This window comes from Pyrus communis, chromosome 3 (genome assembly GCF_041283825.1).
Source record: "Pyrus communis isolate YQ-2024b chromosome 3, ASM4128382v1, whole genome shotgun sequence".
Classification (NCBI taxonomy): Eukaryota; Viridiplantae; Streptophyta; class Magnoliopsida; order Rosales; family Rosaceae; genus Pyrus; species Pyrus communis.
The window spans coordinates 7626641-7653254 of record NC_142567.1 but is presented as its reverse complement, the minus strand read 5'-3'; the positions used below and the strand labels follow the sequence as shown (position 1 = coordinate 7653254).

Genomic DNA, 26614 nt, shown 5'->3' with positions numbered 1-26614 from the left:
ATGGTGATGAAATTAAGGCCTAGCGCGCAGCTTTCCCAGATTGACGTTTCTAGACCTTTTGGGTATTTTGGAGGTCAAGATGGCGTATTTTGAGGAAGATTCCTTCTGAGGATTTGTAGGGGATGTCTTCAACTTTTAAAAAAGACCTTTTGGGACCAAATTGGAGTTTATTTGATTGGTCAAAAGATGGATTTTCTAATGAAATCGGAATTCTAGTTCAAATAGGAAACCTTTTATTTTCTGTTTTATTATTTTATTATGTTTCCTAGTTTTATTCTAAGACCTTTTAGACCATCTCCAATGATTGGGCTAAAAGCCAAATATTTTAACTCGAAAAATTTAGCTTTTAGCCCAAAAATAATTTTTCTACTCCAACCATTATGGCCTAAAATTTTAGCCCGGGATTATTAAAGAATGAACTTAGGCTATTTTTTTTCTTAAATTAAATTTAAAAAAATAAAAAATAAATATGTAGACTGTCGTAAATTAATTTTATGAACATTTGAATCTAAAAAATTTTAAATTTTGATAAATATTGAAAAATCACTAAATTTCCCACAAAGTAAGCCTTCAACTTTTACCAATCTTTCAACCCTGGGCTAACTTTTTATTCACCAACCTTTCAACACCAAATTTTCAATTCACCAACCGTTCAACACCAAACTTTCAACTTTCACCAACTGTTCAACACTAAACTTTCAACTTTCACCAACCATTCAACACCAAACTTTCATAAATCATCCTCTATATAAACATATGTCCAATATTTGTTGATCACACAACCTTTCAACCTTCAATCATCCTCTATATTCACCAATATTTCAACTTTCAAACAGTTTTTGTTTCCTAAAAATCCTCAATATCTCATCAATGGGTGATAGAAGAAGGCGTAGTATGACAATGCAGATGGCACAATACCAAGCAAGGATGGAGATTGAGGATGCAGAATTGTTCAACGCCGAAGTTGAACTTATCAACTTGTTTATGCAATCTAAGCACCATGGTGAATCTAGCCATCGTGGTTTTGTCACGGAGCGTTCATATATGCAGCGTGATAGAGAAGAGTGTCATGATCGAATGATGAAAGATTATTTCATTGAGTGTCCGAGATTTCCCGCTCATGATTTTCGGAGGTGGTTTCGGATGAGGAGAGAGCTTTTAAAAGCATCTTGAATGCAACTGTCAATCATGACCACTACTTTGAAAGGAGGGTAGATACCGCAGGCCGACAAGGTTTATCATCTCATCAGAAGCTCACATCTGCTTTTCGCATGCTAGCTAATGGATGCTCTGTAGGCTCAACTGACGAGTATTGCCGACTTGCAGAAAGTACTGCTATTGAGAACCTGAAGTGTTTCTGTAAGGCAATTGAAGGCATATATGGAGCCACATACCTCCGCAACCCAAATCGTGAAGACTTGAAGAGGCTTCTACGCAAGGCAGAAAAAATAGGCTTCCCTGGCATGATAGGAAGTCTCGATTATATGCATTGGGAGTGGAAGAATTGTCCTACTGCTTGGGTTGGCCAATTCAAAGGCCGTCATGACAAGCCAACCATCGCGCTCGAGGCTGTGGTGTCTTACGACACATGGATTTGGCATGCTTTCTTCGGCGCTCCTGGATCAAACAACGATATCAACGTTCTTTGGTCTTCTAATTTATTCGATAATGTTGTCAATGGATGGGCACCAGAATTTCGGTACAAGGTAAATGGTAATAGGTAGAGCTAGGTTACTACCTAACTGATGGTATTTATCCTAGTTGGTCTACCTTTGTCAAAAGTTTGTCTCATCTAGATAGTGCAAAGAAGAAATTATTTTCGCAGAGGCAAGAGTCTTACATGAAGGATGTGGAGAGAGCATTCGGGATTCTACAAGGTCGATGGGCCATTGTTAGAGGGTCTGCACGATTTCAGCAGTCCGAAGACCTCCATTCAATCATGATGACGTGCATAATTTTGCACAACATGATTGTGGAAGATGAGTACATTGAAATTGAAGAAGATTCAGACGAAGATGTGGATGATGACCAACCAACACATGCAAAAGTTATGGCAAAAGATGTTGAATATCTCGCTCCAACCACATATGAGACCCGATAGGATAGGGTCACCTTGAGTGATTATATGAGACATTTAAATAGAATTCAAGCTCCTCAATGTCATGACACACTCCGTAAAGATTTGGTTGAGCATGTATGGCACCGAGAAGGTGAACGTTGATGATGTTGGTTAAGCATTTATGTAATAATTTTAAGTGTACTATGTTGTTATTTTCTAGTAATAAATTTAAGTGTCTTTTTGTGCAAAGTATTTTGTATAGTACGTTGGATAAATGATTAAATGGAGGTTGAATTATTGAAGGCATCTATTCTACATCAAAGTGGGGAATAATAAGACATCAATTATTGGATAATTAATAAGACATAAATTTAATAAAGTACATAAACTTAATACAACCGATAATTCACAAACCACAATTAATAAACTTAATTAATAAAGCACATAATTCATACACTACATAAACTTAACAATCATATCCACCATCTTCACTTGGTGATGGACTTCGTTGAAATGTTGGGATATAGGGTTCAGAAGATTCATCATCTTGAAACATACTCCTTGAGGTAGACTTTCGCATAATTTCCTTTTGCTTACCACGTAAGAACTTTTTCCTCTCTGGAGTGTATTTGCTGAGGTCCTTCATCATGAATTCAATTTAAAACCTATTTTCCTCCCTATCCGAGATTTCCTTCATTTGCAAACGAATTCGGGCCGCTTCTTCTTGGCGAGCGCTATGAGTTTCGTTCAATTTTGCAATTCTAGTATCAAAGTGTCCACTCATCAGATCTTGGGACTTCCCTTTTCTCTTTGCTTCCTTTTGCTTATATCTTCCTGGGGGCCTTGCAAAAGAAGGAGATAGGGTCATTTCATCGACACCTTCATCTCCGGCATTTGTCTGTGCAGCTTCACGTTGAAATAATCTTCCCCATTGTTGGTCCGTATCAGTTCCCCACCTTGGACAATCCTTGAGGATGTCCCAAGCATGTTGCAACTTAAAAACTTTATTTTTTGGTGTTACTCTTGTCTTGTAAATTTCCATTGCTTTGTCACCCTATGCAAAAAATACATAAAAATAATTAGTTGCAACATAATATTATGTACATGACAAATAAAATATCAAGAACAAAACTCACAATTTCTGTGGCGCTCCTCCCACTAGCCATGCCAACCACGGCTCTCTCCAAGCTTCCCTTCCATAAAGTGCATGCTTTGTTGATAGTCTTCCACCGATCATAAACACCACCACCATCCCGCTTGCCGCCATTGCAGTTTTCTTGAAACTTTGTAATGATTTTATCCCACAAAACATTCTTATTTTGATTAGTGCCGACTGCACCATCTTCGCTAACAGAAACCCATGCCAAGCATAGAGCAACATCTTCCTCACAAGTCCAATTATGACCTCTAATATGCTCTCTTGCCATGTTGAACAATTTGGAAATGGAAAGAAATGGTAGAAAGATAAAATGGAAGAATTGTAAGAGAAATTTGAGTTTTGTGTGGATGTTTGAACAGATACATAGGTATTTATAGAGTTTTTGGGTGAATTTTGAGATAAATAATTTTTTAAAATTATTTTAACCGTTAGATTTAAATTTGGGCCGTTAGATCTTTTTTTTATCGTTAGATTTGATTATATTTGATCTCAATCGTTGGATTCAATGTATTTTAAAATAACATATTTTAAAAAATCAAATTTGAATCTGGACCGTTGGATCAACCAACGGTCCTTGAAAAGCAGCCATTGGATTGAAAATGTAGCCGTTAGAGGTGGCCTGGGTGGCTGACAACCCGCTGATAGCGGGGCCCACCTTGCCGGGAACGGATTGCATGCACTCTGAGTGGGGCACGTTGGAGAGTGAACGGGCCGAGACTGGCCCAATGGCCAACTATTCCAGTCGCGCAGGGGGGGTGTGAATTCTAGGGGGGTATTTGACCCAACTTTAACATTTGGCATTTAGCCCAATGTTTAAGCATTGGTTAGAGATGGTTTGGGGGGGAAATTGGTGGGTAATTTAACATTTAGCCCACCATTGGAGGTGGTCTTAGGGTTTTCTTTTATAGTAGTATAAATAAGACTTGTTTGCCATTAAGGTTCTCTACGCAACATAGGGGAGAACGCAAGCACTACTCTAGAGGGTTTTTGAAGTTTATTTTCTAGGTGTTTTCTATCCTTTTTCTATTTCAATAAAATTTATTTTGTTTTATGGTTGTTCGTAACTAATTTTCGTTTGCTATGGCGATGCCTTGAGCCTTAGCATGAATATGTAGTTTTTATTTAATTGCTTATGATATTATACATGCATACTTTGAATTATTAATCATTGTGCTTTAAATTGTCTCTATATCTTAATGGTTAGCTACCATTAGGATGTTTAGATAAGTAATTGAATGCAATTCGGTCGGAATGCCATCGGGGAATTGAGTATTGCTTCTTGCAATTGATAGTTGTAAGTTCACCTAGGGTGAATGCCACGTCGTAGGGGTTGCATGGTTTTTCAAAGGGATTTCACAAAGCGTAATGAGTCATGCATGTTTATATTTGATTTGAATGCCACAAACGGATTGCATGTTTGATATACGTTCTAGCTTGAATGCTACAAGTAGAATATGCATAAGGAAAACCTAACCTTCAAAGTTGCATAGGTAATTCATAAGTAATTGGTAAATCTACATAGGATTGTTAAGTGGACGGTGGAACCCTAGGCTTTTACAATTTGGTTTTCAAAACGTTTTCTTTTGTTTGCTTTACTTTGTTAATTTATTTAATTGTTTAATTTAAAATTTGTTTTTAATATTATAGGTCATAAAATCAACTTCTTCCAAACTTTATTTTCAAATAATTAATTATGATTTGGTATTTACATAAATTATTCATTCAATCTCTGCGGAAAACGACCTTGCTTGAGCCGTTTATACTACAACTACTTTGTTCTCTTGCAAGTATTTTTAAGTGTTTTTATTCCTACTTTTGCAGGTGGTAAAAACTCTATCACATGTCATCAAGTCGAACCCGCCTCGCAGGCATCAAAGATCCTTGAAATGCATTTCACCTAGAAACGAAACTATTTACGTAGATAGATAACGTATTAACGTATAAACGCGTTTTCGAAAAACGCGTTTTTGAAGAACGGATGGCGGATTCGGATTCCACACATAGTGAAACTTAAGGAGAGACCTTGGGTTCCCCTACGTGCCACGGGATGACGGCCCGGGAGGCCACGCACCACCGCACATGTTGAATTGAGTCACCATAAAGCTGATTGGAAAAGTCGCCAGCACCGCCGTGGATGGCAACAGAGCATAGTACCTCCCTGGAGACACGTGTGCTCCACGTGCCAAGCACTGCAGCACCAAGCTCAGCCCACACGCCCGCGAGTACAACAATACTCGCCGTCTTCGTGAAGCACATATTCAGCCTGATTTTTGGGCCGACTTCCAGGGCTAATATCTAGCTCTATTCACCACCAAAATCGATTATACAAAAACCAACTTGAAGCTAGAAATGTAAGGAGTTGATCTATACCAATTAGTAGCCCAGTTGTGGTCGGTGTTGGCTGGTAAGTTGGTTTGAAAGTGGTCGGATAGCCACGGTTTTTCCCTACCAGTTTTCTGGAAAATTGTCCTCGAGGTTTTTCTACGCTTGAACACCACCAAAACAAACACGTAACTTCAAAAGTAAACTCAGAGCAACAAGAAGGGAAAGATTGAGGAAATCCTGAGGCTTAACTTGGTCGGGATCGTGGAGAACTCGTCGAAAAACTCCTCGAACAGAAACAGTGCTACAATGACGCATAAGGTATAGTCTAGGTTCAATATGAAGATCTTAGTTTAACAGAGGTGTGGTGGTTTGGCTCGTCGGAGTCGGCGAGTGATGGTGATCGGGTTTGTAAGATTCTCTGCACTTGCACAGAGAGAGAGACAAGAAGGAGCTAAGAGATGAGAGTGTAAGTGAAGAAAGAGAGATCCGAATTTGTTGGAGAAAAATGAGGCACACGACAAAAAATGAGAGGAGAGCTTGGGTGAGGTGTGGGTCCCACAGACCTAAAAATATTATTAAACTATTAAAAAAAATCCCCAAATAATATTAAAATAATTATATAATAATTATGAGAAATATATAAAATAATAAATAGTAATTTTTACAAAAGTATTTTTCGGATTTGTAGTTCCATAAGATCTCCATCATAACTCCGATTTCGATTCCGTTCGCACCTACGCGTTCGTACCGTTGAGTCCTTCGAGAATATGACAAAATAGTAGCTCATACGTGTCACGAAAAGATGGTCAGCGAAAGTCAACAATCTCGGCTCAAGAGCATTTTTATCAATTCACTCTTTTAAAATTAATAAAATCGTAAAATTAGGGACGGGTTGTGACAAGAGGTCTTAGATTCGGTTCCCACCACAGGCAAATTTGAAGCACATTATTGTTAGCCTATTGTGAAGCTAAGGTCATCTCCAACCAAAGGGGCTATGTTTAGCCCTCGTTCGGATTATAGCTCTGTAAGAAATAATTTTTAAAGAACAGTGCTAGATTATCCTTATATACCAACTCCAACCGAAGGGGGCTATTTTTTAGCCCCTCAATAATTTATCCTTTGGTTGAAGATGTGACCTTTTGAAAAAATATTGAAAATTTTAAATTTAGATTATTGGAAAAGGTAAAGGAGGGGTGTTTATTAAAGGGATGTGAGAAATGGCTTAGGTATTTATACGAAAAAAATATAAATTTTTAATTTTTTTTTTAAAGTTCGGCCTATAAAAAAAAGAATGGGCCTCTCAAACGGATTACTCGGCTGGCCAAAGGGCTGAAGCTTGGTCGGTGGGTCCCCTTTTTTTTTTTTTTTTGTTTTTTTTTTCAGTTCAGCCCTCAATTGGAGTTGAATTTTATAGCAGTTCGGGTTGGATTTTGACCTATAGCCTATAGCCAATGAAGATGCCCTAACCTCACACCCTAGATATTATCGTTTGTTATATATATATATGGGTTGAAGCAATTTTTGAATTTAGCTGAGTTAATCTAAATAGGGACATGTGCACGTCCCACATGCCCGGGTTACATATTAAAATGTCAGGTATGCTCACATGCCCGAGTTGTTTTGCCTGCAACTCCCCAACCAAAGAGGTACTCACGTGACTTGTGACATGTACCATGCCATAAGGTTGTCTTTTTTCCATCAAATAACAGTGCTAGTAGTAGTCCTAAAAATTAAAGGACATACACCAGAATATCCAAGGACGATTACCTTATCCATTGGCATTGTTATATCTTCCTCACATGGGTGTAGGTGATCACCATAAAAAATGAATTGGGTGGGTCTTCATGCCACTATCACTACATGGCTGCATTATTCTTATATTCTTAAGCTTGTACCTAAACACCTATATATTGGTATCCAACACTAAACTTTAGTACATTGAGCATGTAATCAACAACACAGAGATATTGTGCCTAATTAATTTTATTGAATCACACGATGATAGTTAAGAGGAGACTGAAATGTCTCTGTGAGTTTTTCTAGCTTCCGAAAGAGTGGGTTGTCAGCAAAGTCACCAACTAGTACCCTTTTAAAAAGAAAAAAGAAAATTGAGAGATTCCTTGAATTTGTCACAATGCGGAGCAACATTTATTTTGATAATATCTTTAGAACTTTAATACAAAATACATGGTTAAGGGGGCAAATAAGTGACGTAAGTCCTAACAATGTTACTCAAAACAATTATTGTTCTATATTGACAAGTTCTGTGACTAAATACTCATGGATTTTTAGTTAAAAAACCAAAGCTATTTGACTAAAATTCAGGGACCAATACTCCAATTTTCTTTTCTTATTTACTTTTTTAATATGATCTCACATGTTTTTTTTACAAAAAAGATACATTAATACTCTAATCTAGATAGAATGATTTGAACTTGACTGCAGAAGAGGAAGCACACTAATATAATCAACTTGAATACGCCCATCTCATAGTTTGTTTCATAAGTCTTTAATAGTCCGGACTACTGGGTAGTCCAGTTTTATATCCATTAGATTGACCACAAATTATAAATATTATTTTCTCAATCTAATCACGATCACCGTTTATTTTCTACACTATTGAGTAGTCTGAACTATTTTAAAAAATTGATCTTTCACTGCTGCAAAGTATCATTGCAAAGTATAAGTTTTATACCCTATAAAAATGAATGTTATTGAGAAGAGCGTGTCATTTTCGGGTTGAAACATGCCAGCATAAGGATTCGGCCCAGTTCAACTTACCCGGCTCTCTAAAATGTATTCTCATTTGCGGCCCAATTTTTTCCCCGTACCAACGTGTTACTTACAACATGAGCCCGTCAAACTAGATCGAGTAATAAGGGTGAAAAAAGAGTTTTTATCTTTATTTTGCTATATATTATTCTAAACGGGGTCAGCTCATAGACAAGGGCAGATGCATTAAGGGGTAAGGGGTTCAGCTGCCCTTTTGAATTTCGGTAAATTTTCATGAATAATTTCGGTGCTACCTTTTCGAAGGTTGGATTTACCCTTTATATATGTCCTTCAATTACTTGATAAAATGCCTCAAAAAGAAGTTAGCCTTTTTTAAAAATTTATTTATTACCTACAAAAGGAGAATTGTCGGCCTAGAGGAGTTGCTTATAATAAAGCATTTTCCACAAAGACTTTTTCCAGAGTTCCTCAATGCTTTAATTCTGAATGGTATGATGAATTTTCTACTTGTGAACTCTTGGCACTTCAATATCAACTTGGGCATTATATTTTTGGTATACGTTCGAGTAGTAAATTTTCTCAATTGAAAAGAATTGATAATCTTGCAAAAAAAATAAAAATAGAAATAAAAATGGTGGAGAAGGGAGGAAGGGAGTATATTATCAAGTTTAATTGCCAATTACATTGACTGTTACCAATTGCTACTGCTTTGGTGGAGAGAGCTTTTTCCACTATGAATATTGTAGAAAGTCCATTGTGTAACTGAATAGAGACCAATGGTTGAGTAATAGTATGACAGTTTATATTGAGAACAATGTTTTTTCTTTCATTGATAATGAAGCTATAATGCAGGGTTTTCAAAATATAAAAACCGTTGTGGACAATTGTAACTTGTATTGTTATTTGTTTTATAAATTATGAATGATGAAACTATGACTAATTTTTAAGGTTATTATATGTCTAAGAAATGTGAGTAAACTTTTACATGTGACCTTCTAAATAATTTTTCTTGAATCTGCCATTATTCACGCATAAGGTTAAAATATCATTCATGTTTTGCCTCCAATCCAATCCCCATCCATGTTTTTTATTCTTCATACTCGACTCATTAAGGGAAAAAACCTACGAAGATCCAAATCCGTTGAGAAAATAGCCATCCCTATATTTAGTTGCCCTTGATTGGTCATTACTATTTAACCAACTACGCTTGTCGCTACGAACGAGAGGAACTTACACACAACAGTAAATGTGTTTAACTTTACTTTACGTTTCGTCCTATAATGTATTCTCATGTGTAAGTTTTTCTTCACATGACAATGTACCATTGTGCCGAGACACCACGATAACTGTAAACGTGTCTCATATAAGTTGTTCTCATAACAAATATGAAAATAAAGTTAATTATTTTGTATTTTATTTAATGTTGTATTAAAAGGGTTAAGATTCGAAAACACATTTGAACATACATTTTTATGAGACTCACTCAGTAATGTATATTAAAAATTCGAACTCTTTTAGATTTGGATAATCACTATCTTTAATTAACTATTTAGAAAGAAAAAAAAAATTAGATAGTGCTATGCACACATCAATTTTTACTTCTCACACAAATTCTCTCAATTTTCAACTGTCAGATCGAATAAATTAAAAAAGAAAAATAAAACAAATTAACAAATATGTATGGGATGTAAATTCGATGTGTGAATAGTAGGATACAAATTTAACTTAGAATGGAGCTTGGCTATTGAAAAATCAGCAGCAGTTCCTGTTACTAGCGAATCACAGATGTACATATGTTAAAGTTGTGATTAAAATAATTACTTGAGTACGTGTCCAACCGTGATTCGTTAGCCGTAGGAGCTGTTGCTGATTTTTTCAGCAACCAAACTTTCTCCTTTAACTTATTGGTTTGAAAAAGAAAAAAAAAAGAAAAAAAAAAAGAGGATTATGAAGCCAGAAATATGTGGGAAAAAAAAAAAAGAAAGTCAGAAATTTGTAATTTTGACGTCTCGAGAGTCAGTATCTGAACCCAATTCCAGCTGGGCACGCAACCACGCGGTTTCATTTTTAGTTTTATTTTTGCATCGATCTCCTCGTCTTCGAGCTCTATACCTCCCTGACTCAGATCATCGGGGCTTCCATGGACGAGGTACTCACTGCTGCTGATGCCTCATCAAATGGATCTACATCATCACAGCCGTCCATTCTTCCCTATAATCTCCCCCTCCTCTCTGCCTTCCTGTCCTGCGCTCTTGCTCAGTTTCTCAAGCTCTTCACTACCTGGTAACATCCTCCCTCTCTGCATTTGAACATGTACTTTTATGCTAGTGATTTGTTATTTTGCATTTTCTGGAAATTTGCTAGATGAGTAATTATGGGTTCCTTTTGATTTTGTGAAATTATGTGACAATTTGAGTTAATTGGATGATTAAGTTAATCTAAACGCACTATTCTGTTAAAAAGTAGATGAATTTTTGTTCGGTTTTGTTAATTCTATGTTGGGCTTTTGTTTTTCCATCTTGGGTGTGCTTAGCAAAGTTTAGTTTGCTCAGGTTTTAAAATATTTCGTCGTTGACGCGCAGGTACAAAGAGAAAAGATGGGATTCCAGAAGAATGCTTGGGTCAGGAGGAATGCCCTCATCGCATTCCTCAACTGTGACGGCGTTGGTAGTTGCTATTGGTTTACAGGAAGGAACCGGAGGGTCTGCATTTGCCATTGCCGTGGTTTTGGCATGTGTTGTATGTAACTCTTAACCAGGTTTTGTTCATTCTTTTTGGGGAGGCTCGCATGCTCACGTTTAATATCTTTTGGATTGTCATGTGAAATGCTCCGCATAACGCCAAAGTCCCATTTTGTTTGTTTTTTGAACTTGTTGCATTCTCTATAGATTTAATACCCCGAATTCTTATTAATGTCATATTTGAAACAGCAATTGATTTGTTTTGCTTCACACACTCATTACTCCTACTTCTGCAAGAGGATTATCTCTTTTTTGCCTGTGTGTCATCAACTTTCCGTTTGTGATTGGATTGTCTTCGCTTGTATGGAATCATTTATCTTGGTTCTGTACAAACTTAGTCGACTAATCTTGGACCAACAATCTTCTTTGATTGAAGAGAACATAACAAAAGATAAGTACCAGAATGTTGATCTCTGAGACATTTGTGAACCGTCGAGTGAATAATATAGATTTAAGATCTAATGAAGCCTTTTACTGGTACCATTAACTTGTTGTTTCTTATGGTTTTTACTCTGTCTATTTTGATATTTAAACTCACCCAGTTGTCTTTTGTTTCCTGGGAAAATGTAAGTCTTCTACTTCATAACGTGAGGTTTGACCAGTTATAGGTGTAGAGTCCTAGAAGCCCTTGATACAAAAGTTACTATAGGCGGTAATTGACCTTAAACAAAGATGAAACTTGAGAATCGCAATCAAAACCGATAATAATTTAAGGAGATGATACCTATATTCCCAGTTCTCAATCTTTTTTGTGACTTTACTTGCCATGCACAATTTCTCGTGGAATTAGGTTTCGTGCATCTAAAGTTACTGTTTCTTGCAGGTCATGTATGATGCCACTGGTGTAAGACTTCATGCTGGTCGTCAAGCTGAAGTAAGAATTTTTGAACCCAACATGCTTTGTTGATATTACACGTACAATTCCACTAACTAAAGTTTGGGGGTAGTTTGGTGAATGGGATGCATACTGATTGAATATATGCCCATTTGAGCCAATTTGCTTTTGAGTTTCTTCTATTTTATTTTCTGTGAATGCTATGTTATAATTGTTCTCTTTACATCAGTTATTATTATGCATTGTTTTATTTATCCTTGTAGCATATATTACGTAGACACACATGTTCACAGTTAACTCTTATATTAAGGAGAGAAAAAAGCCATATAACAATGGATCCATGATGTGTTCATTCATTACCGACATTTCATGTTAACTTCACCTAAAATTCTGGATAAGCCCTGGGGATTGTGGACTTGTGTCTAGCCTTTATATTTGAAGTTACAAACTTTCATCTTCAATTCAAAACCTTAGTCGTTTTTTGTTATATATAAAGACTAGTGGTTTGATTTTGGTGGTTGTTTAGCGTGTACTTGTTCACGTGATTTGTGTAAGTGTTACTGTATATTTGGTTTATTACAAAATTGTGTTTTTATTGTATTTTTCTTTTCTAATTCCATACAATCTGTTGCTTATTGCAGTTATTAAATCAAATAGTGTGTGAGCTACCTCCAGAACACCCTGTTTCTAGTGTTAGACCTCTGCGGGATTCACTTGGTCATACTCCATTGCAGGTCTGCTACATTTGCGTCTTCATGTTCATTTAGCTGAGCCTTTGCTTATTTATGCCCTTGATCGTCAGGGATGAACAGTAAATACGTGTGATCATAACCTGTATCTCTGTTTTGTTCGATTCATATTGCTGCAGGTTCTTGCAGGTGCAGTGTTGGGATGTATAGTAGCGTATCTCATGAAAAGTTCCAGCTAGCAGATAATTAGTACAACACAGGCTTTAGCGGTGATTTGCATTTCCAAAAGATTTTTCAACATTTTTTCCCCGCCGATAGTGAAAGGATTTAGCAAAAAGAATGCCAAGTTTGTACTCAGGAATTCAACTGTAAAATCGCTAGAGTGCGTTTTAATTTCTTTAAACAATTGGCTGTATGATAATACGATTGTTGACCCAATTATATAAAGATGATTTTCAGCTCGGATACTTACAGTGCCGTGCATTTTCACTCGTTCGTGTTGCGGTTCATCTGATAGGTTCAAAAGTCCCGTACAACCCGGCCAAATAACTGGCTGAACAGAACTGTGCCCGGGACATTCGGTCGGGTTCAATAGTCCGGCATACAAGGCCGCATACAAGCTTGCCGAGACAGTTACTTGTGATGGAACCATCAAATATTAAAACGAAAAGAAAATGCAGTATTCCAAGATAATATTAAGTGAATCTCAATTAAAAGTCGCAAGTGGTCACAAAAGAGGAATATCCAGTTTCTTCATTTCTCAGTTTTTGATGCATCACCACGTTCAAACAACTTTGATTACTTAACTACTGTACATTCGTCTCCTGAATGTTCAGCAAAAGTTCATCGGCGTTCAAGTAAATCTTGTTTTTGGAATCTGAGATAACCCGTGCGATTTCTCTTGCAGCCTCGATCTTCCTTAGAGTGATAAACACCGGATTGTTGGCGATGACTGATCAGCTTTGCACTGGTGGCTTCACCCTAGAAAGGATGGGCAACTGATCAATGTTGCCGCCCCAGTACCACCATGCTATCTTTGATTTTGAAATACTTTATGGATAAGTAGACGTGATAAGTAGACGTTGCAAAAACATACACTAAATAGACAACCATATTCAAATTTGAGGAATTAGCATTCCTCCATCTCACCTCTGCTCTGATAACAGCACTTTTCTTGTCTTGTTCGGCTTTCTCCACAACGAATTTTGCCCTCTCAGCCTCTTGTGCAGCTACCTGTTTCGCTTCAATTGCATTCAGAAACTCCTTTCCAAAGGTCAGGTTAGTGATAGACACATCATCCAGTGCAATGTTAAAATTCGCTGCCATTCTGTCAAAAATTTCCGTATCTCCCTACTGACGGCCTGCGAAATAAAAAGAATACAGTCAATAAACAGTTAGTAAGTTCTCCCTCGGATAATATGTACATCGCGATGTACCGTGAAGGAAGAGGAAATAATAGACCCTACTCATCATCAGTACTGCTTCAAATGATTTGAGTTATGAAAATCAACAATTTGAATTGCATCAGAAATAAATGGATCGCCGGAGATGCAAAATAATCCAAGAAACACTTCCCACTAGCCACTGAACATAACCAAACAGTCCTAATTATAGCCAAAAGAAAATGATAAACCTTCTGCTTACCTCTCTCTGAGTAATAAGTTGGCCGGCTTTTACTGTGCAACTACAGCTTGCAAAGTATTGGAAGAATAAGCCGTCCTACAGCCGTCAAGCCGTCCTACAGCCGTCCTACCTTGTCCTACCTACACACTAGCCGTCCTACAGCTGTCAAGCCGTCCTACAGCCGTCCTACCTTGTCCTACCTACACACTAGGACGGCTACCTTGTCCTACCTACACACTTGTATCATGTATATATATCCTTGTAATCTTGTAGAGAAATATAATGAGAAAAAGCATTCTCTTCCATATTTTCCACATGGTATTAGAGCCGGAACCTTAACCGGCCTGACTCCATTGTTGTCCCTTCTCTTCTTCTGCACATTCGTTTCGATAATGGCAGAAGATAATCTTTTTGACTCAGAAGCTGAAAGCTTCACAGCTCCTCGCCCTAGTTTTCCAGAAGCTGAAGTCAACCCAAACCAACGTTTGTGTTCTGTGTTGTTAAATGAGTTTAACTATCTTCCATGGTCCAGATCAATATCTCTTGCCCTTGGAGGAAGATCCAAACTTGGATTCGTCAATGGAAGTATTGAAGCACCTGACGTCGCATCGCCGGTGTATGAAGCATGGCTGTGCAAAGACCAGCTGGTCATGTCGTGGCTCCTCAACTCCATGGATCCTAAGCTGTCTGAAATTTTCAGTTTTTCAGAATCCTCTAGTGCTCTTTGGAAGGCAGTCAAGGACATGTATGGAAATCAAAACAATGCTGCTCGAGTGTTCCAGCTTAAGAGGAATCTTGCAAGTCTTCAACAAGGTGATAAATCCTTTGTTCATCATCTCGGTTGCATGAAAAACATGTGGAACGAACTAGAAATGTATCGACCACACACTATCGATGCTGCCGTATTGTTAAAAAGGTCTGAGGAAGACAAAATCTTTCATTTGCTTGCAAGTTTGGGTTCTGAATATGAAGATCTTAGAAGCCATATTCTAATGAATCCCGAACTTCCATCATTTGCAAGTGTTTGCACTACTATCCAGCGAGAAGAAGTACGTAGAAAAGTCATGAATGTTGACGTAAAACCTAGTGTGTCTGAGGCTAGAGCTTTTGTGACAAATCACAAGTCATTTGGAAATAAAGTATACAAGGGAAAAAGGCCAGATCTGAAGTGTCTACGTTGTAATAATGTTGGACATCTAATAGATCGATGCTGGATATTGCACCCTGAGTTGAAGCCAAGGTTTGAGAACAAGCCTTTAAGAGATCATAAGGGCTCACACGCCAGACCACATACAAACAAGTACCATGCTGCTGCTGCTACATCCATCGATGGGTCGATGAACTTTACAGCCAATCCGGCTGACTTGTTGAATGAGTTCTCAACCTACCTTCAAACCAGAAAAGGAAGCACAGGTGAAACGTCGACTGGGGAAAGTCAAACTGCTCTTCTTGGACAGTTTGCAGGGTTCTTAGCTGAATTTGGTCATGTACCTCAAGGAGACATTCCAGGTATCATGTGTGCTCTTTCAGCTGCTCTAAATGTTAGTTACTCTCATGATTATTGGATTATAGACTCAGGTGCCACAGATCACATGACAAATCAATATTCTAAGCTATACGATTTTGAAAGCCACACTAAACCATCACTAGTTTCTGTAGCAAATGGTAGAGGTGTGCCAGTTCTAGGTAGAGGGAAAGTTAAACTGATCTCAGAAACTGTTGAGTCCACAGCGTTATATGTTCCATCTTTTCCTTTTCAATTATTGTCCGTAGGAAGGATTACAAACTCTCTAAACTGTCGTGCAATTTTTTCCCCCCACAATGTTGTTTTTCAGGATCTAGCCACCAAGAAGCTGATTGGTGAAGGTCATTACCTAAATGGGCTGTACTATTTTTCAGAGGACCTCAATGTTCCAAAGGGGTTCCAAGTCAGCTCAAACCTAGAACATCGGTTGTGGCATCAACGCCTAGCACATCCCTCAGAATCTGTGTTGTCTACGTTGTTCCCTAGTTTATGCAAATCCTCCTTTGTATGTGAAATTTGTCATTTGTCAAAATCTACTAGACTCCCATTCAATTCTTCCATGTCTAGGACTAGCAAGTTGTTTGAGATGGTGCACTCCGATGTTTGGGGACCTGCACCTCTAGATTCTTTTGATGGTTATAGGTACTACGTTATCTTTGTTGATGATTTCTCAAGAGCCACTTGGTTGTACCTCCTAAAATTCAAAAGTGAAGTTATGGATGCTTTCAAGGACTTTCATAATCTTGTCATGAACCATTTTTTGTCCCAAATCCACATACTAAGGTCTGATAATGGCATTGAATATACATCCAAAAATATGACTAACTATTTGAGCACCCATGGAATTATACATTAAACAAGTTGTGTTGGTACTCCTCAGCAAAATGGAATTGCCGAAAGGAAGAATCGAGACCTACTTGAAAAAACCAGGGCGCTAATGTTGCAAATGAATGTGCCTAAGAGGTTTTGGTCTCAAGGAGTTCTTGCAGCCACCTATCTTATCAACAGATTGCCTAGTCGTGTTCTGGATACAAAATCACCATCTGAGGTTATGCAAAACAAAAAAGGTAATCTTTCCCATCTGAGAATCTTTGGATGTACCTGTTATGTTCATATTTAATCCCATCACCGAGACAAGCTTGATCCCAAAGCTGTTAAGTGTGTTTTCATGGGATACTCCTCCACCCAAAAAGGGTACAAATGCTACAATCCGTGCTCCAGGAAGATGTTTGTCTCAAGAGATGTACGGTTTGATGAAAACCAACCATATTTCAACAAATCATCAGATCAAAATCGTCAGGGGGAGCATTTCCTAGATCTCTTCCCATTGCCAAATCCAGTCGAACCAAGTGACTGTGTCCATTCACTACCTCACAACCGGGACTCTCATGCAACTCTTAATGACAACCTGCTTATTGGAGACGACATTGAAGCCTCAGAAGCACAAGTAGTTCCCCATGACCATAACACAACATCTATACAAGAGAGTGGAGCTGAACTTATTGTGATCCCAGCTTAACCCCGCAGGAATCCGACTCGAGATCGACATCCACCATCAAGGCTGCAAGACTATGAAACTTACCATGCCAGGTACCCTATTCACAAGTTTGTAAATTACTCCAAAGTCTCTCACTCTCATGCAGTCTTCCTCAGTAAACTGTCCTATGAAAGTGAACCAAGGAACTTTCAAGAAGCCAATCGTCAAGTTGTGTGGAGGCTAGCCATGGAAGAAGAACTCAAAGCCTTGAATGAAAATAAAACCTGGAGTGTAGTTCAACTTCCCAAAGGCAAGAAGGTGGTAGGCAGTCGATGGGTCTATAAAATCAAGTTTAATTTTGATGGCTCAATTGAACGACACAAGGCAAGATTGGTGGCTCGCGGTTTTACTCAAACTTTTGGAGTGGACTATAAGGAGACATTTGCTCCCGTGGCTAAGATGAGCACAATAAGGGTTTTGTTATCTGTTGCAGTGAACCATGAATGGCCATTGTACCAAATAGATGTAAAAAATGCTTTTTTACATGGAGACCTCGAAGAGGAAGTCTACATGCAACTACCCCCGGGTCATCCACAAACACAGAATTCAGGTATGGCTTGCAAGCTTCATAAGTCAATCTATGGCTTGAAACAATCTCCTCGTGCCTGGTATGCCAAACTGAGCTTGGTACTTGAAAATTTTGGGTTCAAGAGGAGTCATGCTGATTCCTCCCTGTTTGTTCGAATAGGATCAGTTGGCAAATTAGTTGTACTAATCTATGTTGATGATATCATCATCACAGGTGATAACATTGATGAGATTCACTCTTAAACATTCTCTTCATCAACAATTTGCCATTAAAGACTTAGGAGTTTTAAAATACTTCCTTGGGATTGAACTGGCCACTTCCCCCAAGGGACTTTTTTTTTAGTCAAAGGAAATATGTGATTGACTTACTTCAAGAAGTGAAGATGATGGATTGCAAACCAACTCGTACTCTTCTTGATAGCAAATTGAAGTTGGACTTGACAGGAGAACCTCTCAGTGATATCAGTTACTACCAACGATTGGTGGGTAAGCTTATATATCTCACCATCACCAGACCGGATATAACTTACGCCGTCAGTCTTGTAAGCCAATTCATGCATGCACCCATTGAAGCTCATTTAAATGTTGTTAAAAGAATTCTCAGATACCTCAAAGGCTCCATTGGTCGGGGAATCGTCATGAAAAACAATGGTCATACTCAAATCATTGCCTACACCGATGCTGACTGGGCAGGGAATGCTATTGATAGAAAATCTACTACTGGCTACTGCACGTTGGTTGGAGGAAACCTCGTGACATGGAAGAGCAAAAAACAAAATGTAATTGCTCGCTCAAGTGCCGAAGCTGAGTATAGAGCCATGCCTTCCACTGCATGTGAACTCATTTGGCTCAAGGGCCTTCTCTCGGACTTGGGGTTCTCAATCAACACACCTATGTCTCTTTTCTGTGACAATCAAGCAGCTATGCATATTGCCTCCAATCCGGTGTTCCATGAACGCACCAAACACATTGAAGTTGACTGTCACTACGTTCGGGAACAAGTCCAGTCCAAGGTAATTCAAACCACATTCACTCGAAACCAAGATCAACTTGCTGATATTTTCACGAAGTCTCTTGCTTCTCCTCAGTTTCAAAGTCTGCTCTCCAAGCTTGGATCAATTAACCTTCTTGATCCACCTTGAGGGGGAGTATACATATCATCTGGAGGTCATGGCTTAGGAAATATACATATCATCTGGAGGTCATGGCTTCCAGCTTTACTCTCCACTACATAAGGTTTTGCAAAAACTTCATAGATGACTGGCCCTTCATACCATGGAATTATTAGGTGTGTTCCTTCAAGATAATTAAACATGCAATTTTAAGATGTAATTGTATTGTGTTGACATAGTAGATACAGAAAAAAGACATGCTATAGATATAGTTATGGATATACAAGTATAGAACAAAACACTGTTCAATTCGTAGTAATGTCGTAGTCCACTTTTGTTTCTATGTTGTGCAAAGTGTGTGCTGAATTCGACATAGATCGGTTCATGTGGGCTATATAAGCAATTACAGAAAACCTCAACAGTCTTCTTAAAGTCAATTCTTAGGTCATGGAGAATATGGGGCATGGAATGATAGATTCACTACTTTTCTGCCTAAATTGAGACTTCCCAATACTTACTCAGATTCTTCCTTATTTGTGAAAACTGTTGGATCACACATTGTGATATTATTGTCATATGTTGATGACATAATCATCACAGGAAGTGCAACCACTAAGATACAACAAGTGATCACTGATTTAACATTTGAGTTTGATATCAAGGACTTAGGTCCTCTTCACTTCTTTTTACGGATTCAAATTTCTAAGACTTCCAATTGTTTGGTTCTATCACAACAAAGATATGTCCAAGAGTTACTTGCTAAAATAGAAATTCTTGATTCAAAGGCCTGTGATACACCTTGCCTTCCCTACAACAGGTTATTAAAGGATGATGGTGAGCCCTATTCTAATCCCACTTCATATAGAAGTGGGGTAGGTACCTTGCAATATCTCACATTCACACGACCTGATATTGCCTTCTTTGTGCATCAACTATGTCAGTTCAAGCAAAATCCAATGGTCTCTCATTTCACTGTAGTAAAACAAATCTTGAGACATTTGAAAGGCACTATATGGATGTTGGTATTTCTTATTCACGAGGTGATTTGGCTTTACATGCCTTTAGTGATGCGGATTGGGTAGGTGATCCCAATGATCGACGCTCTACAACCGGATTGGTTGTGTTCTTAGGAAATAATCCCATTTCCTGGTCTTCCAAGAAGCAACAAACCGTATCCAGGTCCTCCACCAAGGCTGAGTATCGAGCTTTGTCTTCTACAGCAGCAGAGCTTGATTGGATTCAATAAATTCTTGCCTTTCTTCAATTTCCAATATTTGCACCTCCTGTGTTGTTTTGTGATAATCTTTTTGCTATAACACTATCCTTCAATCCAATACAACATCAACGGACCAAGCACATCGAGATTAATGTACATTTTGTTCTGGACAGAGTAGCAACAAACAAGCTTATGGTGCAGTTTGTGTCATCAAAGGAGCAGTTTGCTGACATTTTCACCAAATGACTTAGTGCTCCATTGTTTCGTGTTCATTGTAACAATCTCATACTAGGATATTCCAAGCATCAGATTGAGGGAGGATGATAGAGATAGGTTGTGTGACTGAGATTATGCCACTTGTATGAAGATTAGAGAGTCTGTTAGCTAGTTAGGTTGTTAGAAGTATTGAGAAGTGTATAAATATTGTGTAATATACTTGCTTAATTGCTAAGGAATCAATATACTGAAATTCTTCATTTTTCTACTTCTCTCTCTAAAATCTTTCTACTTCCTTCTCTCTCACAACATTTTTGTAGATTAACATAATCTAGATATGCATTGAAGAATAGAGATACAGAGATAAAAAATATAAAGCGATCAATGTGCAAGGTATACGATACACATGAGTAGAAAAGAAACACACAATTTTCTCACAAAATTCTCTTTCCTTTTGGGTCTGAGATAAATGAGAAACAAAAAGGAAACCTCGACAACAAAATTACCAATTAAGAATGCCCAGTTCTCACTTTCCAAAACACTCAGTGCTACCATAAAGAACACAATGCAGAAATGTGGATTACCCTAAAGGCCAAGGCAACCAAAAAAAAAAAAAAAAAAAAAAAAAATCCCAAAAGGTATTCTCATTTTTCACTACTCCTAAAATTATCTTACCTGCCAAACATTAACCTAGAAACTTGGAGGAAAAACAGAAAAGAAAACGAACCCAATTTGCAAATCTCATTGTTTTGTTGCCTAAACAGTAAACGAAGAACGACTGAACAACCATCCGTTTAAAACTAAGATCCAAATTCTCGATTTTTCCCTAAAGTTTCTTTTGTTTGCTAAATAACTTTCTCACCATCCGAACACAAAACAAACAAATGCAGAAATGTAAGAAAGTTGGGTGGATAGAATGGAACCCTAAAACACGAAATACAGAAAAGATCGCACAGAAATCACCAGAGACTGGAGAGTCCTCTGACGAACAGTGATGAGCTGCACGTGGAGGGTTTAGGGTTTATGCGTGAGGAAGGGGTTGGAATTGTAGAATAAATGACATGTCGTCTCCTCTCAGTCCCATGTTGGCGGGAACCACAGCAATGTTTTTTAACTACACGTCGTTTCCCGTCTCGGGGATTGGACTCGGAACTATATGTAAACAGTATGACAGTGTGACATCCCACATCGCCCAGGGGAGTGATCCTTAAATGTATATTCCCATCTCTACCTATCACGAGGCCTTTTGGGAGCTCACTGGCTTCGGGTTCCATGACATCCCACATCGCCCAGGGGAGTGATCCTTAAATGTATATTCCCATCTCTACCTATCACGAGGCCTTTTGGGAGCTCACTGGCTTCGGGTTCCATGGGAACTCCGAAGTTAAGCGAGTAGCGCGCGAGAGCATTCCCAGGATGGGTGACCCATCGGGAAGTTCTCGTGTGAGTTCCCAGAAACAAAACCGTGAGGGCGTGGTCGGGGCCCAAAGCGGACAATATCGTGCTACGGTGGTGGAGCGGGCCCGGGAAGTGATCCGCCCCGGGCCGGGATGTGACAGACAGTTTCTATTGTGTAAAAAAAAATATGAGGTTTTTGTTATTGATTTGGTGTTGTGCTGCTGATATTGAATGTGCTTCTATTGGAAATTTCTAATTTCTCTTTCTAGTTGTATCGATTCGTTCTTCTTGGGTTTTCAAAATCAAGATTTGTATGTGAATGAGAGATGTAACTGAGAGGCATTTCTTTGTGTGAATGCTCTATATAATTTCCCATGAAACATTTGACAAAAATAGCATGAGGGAGGGGACAAGCTGTGGATTAAAAATGTGGTTGATGTGATAGTTTGGTTAGATTTATGACCTAGACACATTTATAACCATTTGATCTATTTGACGGCCAAGATTAAGCGTTGCATAAGTCTATCAAAATCCATATAAATATATTATATGAATCTTCTCAAATCTTCCAAAATCATATGGATTTTGTAGAAGTCTACATAATCCTATAGAATCCATCACTTAAAAGAGTATATTAAAATCCTCTGAAATCCAAATTGACTACACCTTAGAATTTTCCTGGAACAGGATTAGGAAATATACATATCATCTGGAGGTCATGGCTTCCAGCTTTACTCTCCACTACATAAGGTTTTGCAAAAACTTCATAGATGACTGGCCTTTCATACCATGGAATTATTAAGTGTGTTCCTTCAGGATAATTAAACATGCAATTTTAAGATGTAATTGTATTGTGTTGACATAGTAGATACAGAAAAAAGACATGCTATAGATATAGTTATGGATATACAAGTATAGAACAAAACACTGTTCAATTCGTAGTAATGTCGTAGTCCACTTTTGTTTCTATGTTGTGCAAAGTGTGTGCTGAATTCGACATAGATCGGTTCATGTGGGCTATATAAGCGATTACAGAAAACCTCAACAGTCCTCTTAAAGTCAATTCTTAGGTCATGGAGAATGTGGGGCATGGAATGATAGATTCACTACTTTTCTGCCTAAATTGGGACTTCCCAATACATACTCAGATTCTTCCTTATTTGTGAAAACTGTTGGATCACACATTGTGATATTATTGTCATATGTTGATGACATAATCATCACAGGAAGTGCAACCACTGAGATACAACAAGTGATCACTGATTTAACATTTGAGTTTGATATCAAGGACTTAGGTCCTCTTCACTTCTTTTTACGGATTCAAATTTCTAAGACTTCCAATGGTTTGGTTCTGTCACAACAAAGATATGTCCAAGAGTTACTTGCTAAAATAGAAATTCTTGATTCAAAGGCCTGTGATACACCTTGCCTTCCCTACAACAGGTTATTAAAGGATGATGGTGAACCCTATTCTAATCCCACTTTATATAGAAGTGTGGTAGGTGCCCTGCAATATCTCACATTCACACGACCTGATATTGCCTTCTCTGTGCATCAAGTATGTCAGTTCAAGCAAAATCCAATGGTCTCTCATTTCACTGTAGTAAAACGAATCTTGAGACATTTGAAAGGCACTATATGGATGTTGGTATTTCTTATTCACGAGGTGATTTGGCTTTACATGCCTTTAGTGATGCGGATTGGGTAGGTGATCCCAATGATCGACGCTCTACAACCGGATTGGTTGTGTTCTTAGGAAATAATCCCATTTCCTGGTCTTCCAAGAAGCAACAAACCGTATCCAGGTCCTCCACCAAGGCTGAGTATCGAGCTTTGTCTTCTACAGCAGCAGAGCTTGATTGGATTCAATAAATTCTTGCCTTTCTTCAATTTCCAATATTTGCACCTCCTGTGTTGTTTTGTGATAATCTTTTTGCTATAACACTATCCTTCAATCCAATACAACATCAACGGACCAAGCACATCGAGATTAATGTACATTTTGTTCTGGACAGAGTAGCAACAAACAAGCTTATGGTGCAGTTTGTGTCATCAAAGGAGCAGTTTGCTGACATTTTCACCAAATGACTTAGTGCTCCATTGTTTCGTGTTCATTGTAACAATCTCATACTAGGATCTTCCAAGCATCAGATTGAGGGAGGATGATAGAGATAGGTTGTGTGACTGAGATTATGCCACTTGTATGAAGATTAGAGAGTCTGTTAGCTAGTTAGGTTGTTAGAAGTATTGAGAAGTGTATAAATATTGTGTAATATACTTGCTTAATTGCTAAGGAATCAATATACTGAAATTCTTCATTTTTCTACTTCTCTCTCTAAAATCTTTCTACTTCCTTCTCTCTCACAACATTTTTGTAGATTAACATAATCTAGATATGCATTGAAGAATAGAGATACAGAGATAAAAAATATAAAGCGATCAATGTGCAAGGTATACGATACACATGAGTAGAAAAGAAACACACAATTTTCTCACAAAATTCTCTTTCCTTTTGGGTCTGAGATAAATGAGAAACAAAAAGGAAACCTCGACAACAAAATTACCAATTAAGAATGCCCAGTTCTCACTTTCCAAAACACTCAGTGCTACCATAAAGAACACAATGCAGAAATGTGGATTACCCTAAAGGCCAAGGCAACCAAAAAAAAAAAAAAAAAAAAAAAAAAAAATCCCAAAAGGTATTCTCATTTTTCACTACTCCTAAAATTATCTTACCTGCCAAACATTAACCTAGAAACTTGGAGGAAAAACAGAAAAGAAAACGAACCCAATTTGCAAATCTCATTGTTTTGTTGCCTAAACAGTAAACGAAGAACGACTGAACAACCATCCGTTTAAAACTAAGATCCAAATTCTCGATTTTTCCCTAAAGTTTCTTTTGTTTGCTAAATAACTTTCTCACCATCCGAACACAAAACAAACAAATGCAGAAATGTAAGAAAGTTGGGTGGATAGAATGGAACCCTAAAACACGAAATACAGAAAAGATCGAACAGAAATCACCAGAGACTGGAGAGTCCTCTGACGAACAGTGATGAGCTGCACGTGGAGGGTTTAGGGTTTATGCGTGAGGAAGGGGTTGGAATTGTAGAATAAATGACATGTCGTCTCCTCTCAGTCCCATGTTGGCGGGAACCACAGCAATGTTTTTTAACTACACGTCGTTTCCCGTCTCGGGGATTGGACTCGGAAACCGTTTTGAAATTGCAAACCCACAAGCAACCGCCATATTCCCCTCTTTTCAAATTTTCACCTGCTCTCTCTCTCTCTCTCTCTCTTTCTCTCTCTCTCTCTCTCTCTGCTCATCAATGGCGGAGGCAATGAGTCCAAAACCGCCAGCTGCGCCAAGGAATACGGCTTCGGTAGCGAACCGTCCCCATTCTCCCACCACCAGTCCACTCTTCGTTTTGGGGTCCAACGACCACCAGCTCGAACGTGCACAGGCACATGGGCGGCACGTGCCGCTGGGATTCGTCGCAAGGCGGCTACAGTTGCAGCTCATTCTTCTCCGCCTGACGATTGTCTCAGTAGAGAGCAGATTATCAAACTCTTCCAAGAATGCATCAAACTTGCCACAGAAAATGTCCGTACATAGTCACACTCGCTCTGCTTCTAATCTATGAAATCGCATACAAATAATAGATTATTGATTGCGTTTAGTAATATAATTACTACTTTCTTGAAAAAATTTATGAACTTTTGCTGTTATTGACTAGATTTTATGAGGGTTGGTTTGATTGCTGAGAAAATGCGGACAAGAAAATGAACTAGAATCGGCATATCAAGGACAAGGAATAAGAAGCATATATTTAAAAATCATACCCATCTTAGTTTTTTCATTCCTAAAGCAAAAAATGAAAAGATATGAGGCTCGTTAATTTATTTATTTTTTAAAGTTTTCGATGTTGTTGTGATTTTTTGTTTTGTTTTCTGTTTACTAGAAAATAACCCAGAAGAACACGTTGGAGCTCAAGCTTATCGATGATCTAGCAACATTATTAAGGTTGAAACCGAAAATGGCACGCAGACTAATTTCCAAAAGGTTTGGAGCACTTATTGTGAAAATTGGTTGGTATTTGAGATATTGTTGGGTTTATGTACTTATGCAGATAAGACGTTATTGGTTTTGAGTGGCTAGGCAAGTTGTACATTGGAAGCCGGGTTGAGAATTTACTCGGTGAGGGTGGATTCATTGCACGCTGAGGCATATAAGGTCCTAAGTGGGATGAATCGATGTCTTGAAGATGAACAAGGTTGGTGGTTTTAGACATTGGTTTAGGTCTGATTATTTTTGTGTCACAGATTTTGTGGTTTGTTTTTCTTTATTTCAGTTAGTTTTCGGATTTAGTAGCTTTGAGGTTGACCATGTCAGCAACAAGCAGGGTAGGGAGAAAGAGTCAGAGAGGAAGGTATGAACTTTTGTTTACTACAAAATTTGACTGCAAATTGAAAGTAATGAATGTAGTTTTAACAGATAGATCCGACGACCACAGTGGAATCCTCCTTCAAAGCTCTTAACATAAAGAAGTTTGATGGTAACGTAGACAACCATTTTGGTTATTATCTTTTTATTTTTTATAAGTTCTAACTTGGTTTATTTTTTAATTTTAGTCACATTGGTGGCGGATCCTCTATATCATCAGACATCTGCACAGTTGAATGAAGGTGGAGACACGGGTCTGCTAGTGAATAACCTTGGAGTAGATGGAGGATGCCAGGTGCTTTTTGATGCATACGAAGTTCCAGTGAAGTACAGATCGTGTTCATGCTCATTAATGCCTTGGAATTGATTGATCTCTCTTTTGCCAAAGGTGAGTGAGATTAGAATCTCTTGTTTGAATTGACCAAAAAAACCATCTAGAGGTGGCAAATCAACCCATTTGGTTGTTAATGGATA

The 26614-nt window shown here is 38.1% G+C and overlaps 3 protein-coding genes across 3 annotated transcripts; all 3 read left to right on the top strand.

Annotated features, from left to right (window-relative positions):
• The first annotated feature begins 870 nt into the window (after positions 1-870).
• Positions 871-1724, top strand: LOC137732686 (uncharacterized). Its single transcript, XM_088690311.1, has 2 exons — positions 871-963; positions 1134-1724. Exons 1-2 carry the CDS (start codon positions 871-873, stop codon positions 1722-1724), a joined length of 684 nt encoding a protein of 227 aa, XP_088546437.1.
• An 8527-nt stretch (positions 1725-10251) lies between these two features.
• LOC137715903 (uncharacterized) lies at positions 10252-13030 on the top strand. Its single transcript, XM_068455263.2, has 5 exons — positions 10252-10559; positions 10859-11015; positions 11841-11891; positions 12494-12586; positions 12721-13030. Exons 1-5 carry the CDS (start codon positions 10417-10419, stop codon positions 12778-12780), a joined length of 504 nt encoding a protein of 167 aa, XP_068311364.1. The 5' UTR covers positions 10252-10416; the 3' UTR covers positions 12781-13030.
• Positions 13031-14556: 1526 nt separating this feature from the next.
• On the top strand, positions 14557-17997 carry LOC137747758 (uncharacterized). The gene is made up of 4 exons (XM_088690310.1): positions 14557-15882; positions 16000-16092; positions 16570-16756; positions 17333-17997. Exons 1-4 carry the CDS (start codon positions 14557-14559, stop codon positions 17995-17997), a joined length of 2271 nt encoding a protein of 756 aa, XP_088546436.1.
• The last annotated feature ends 8617 nt before the right edge of the window (positions 17998-26614 follow it).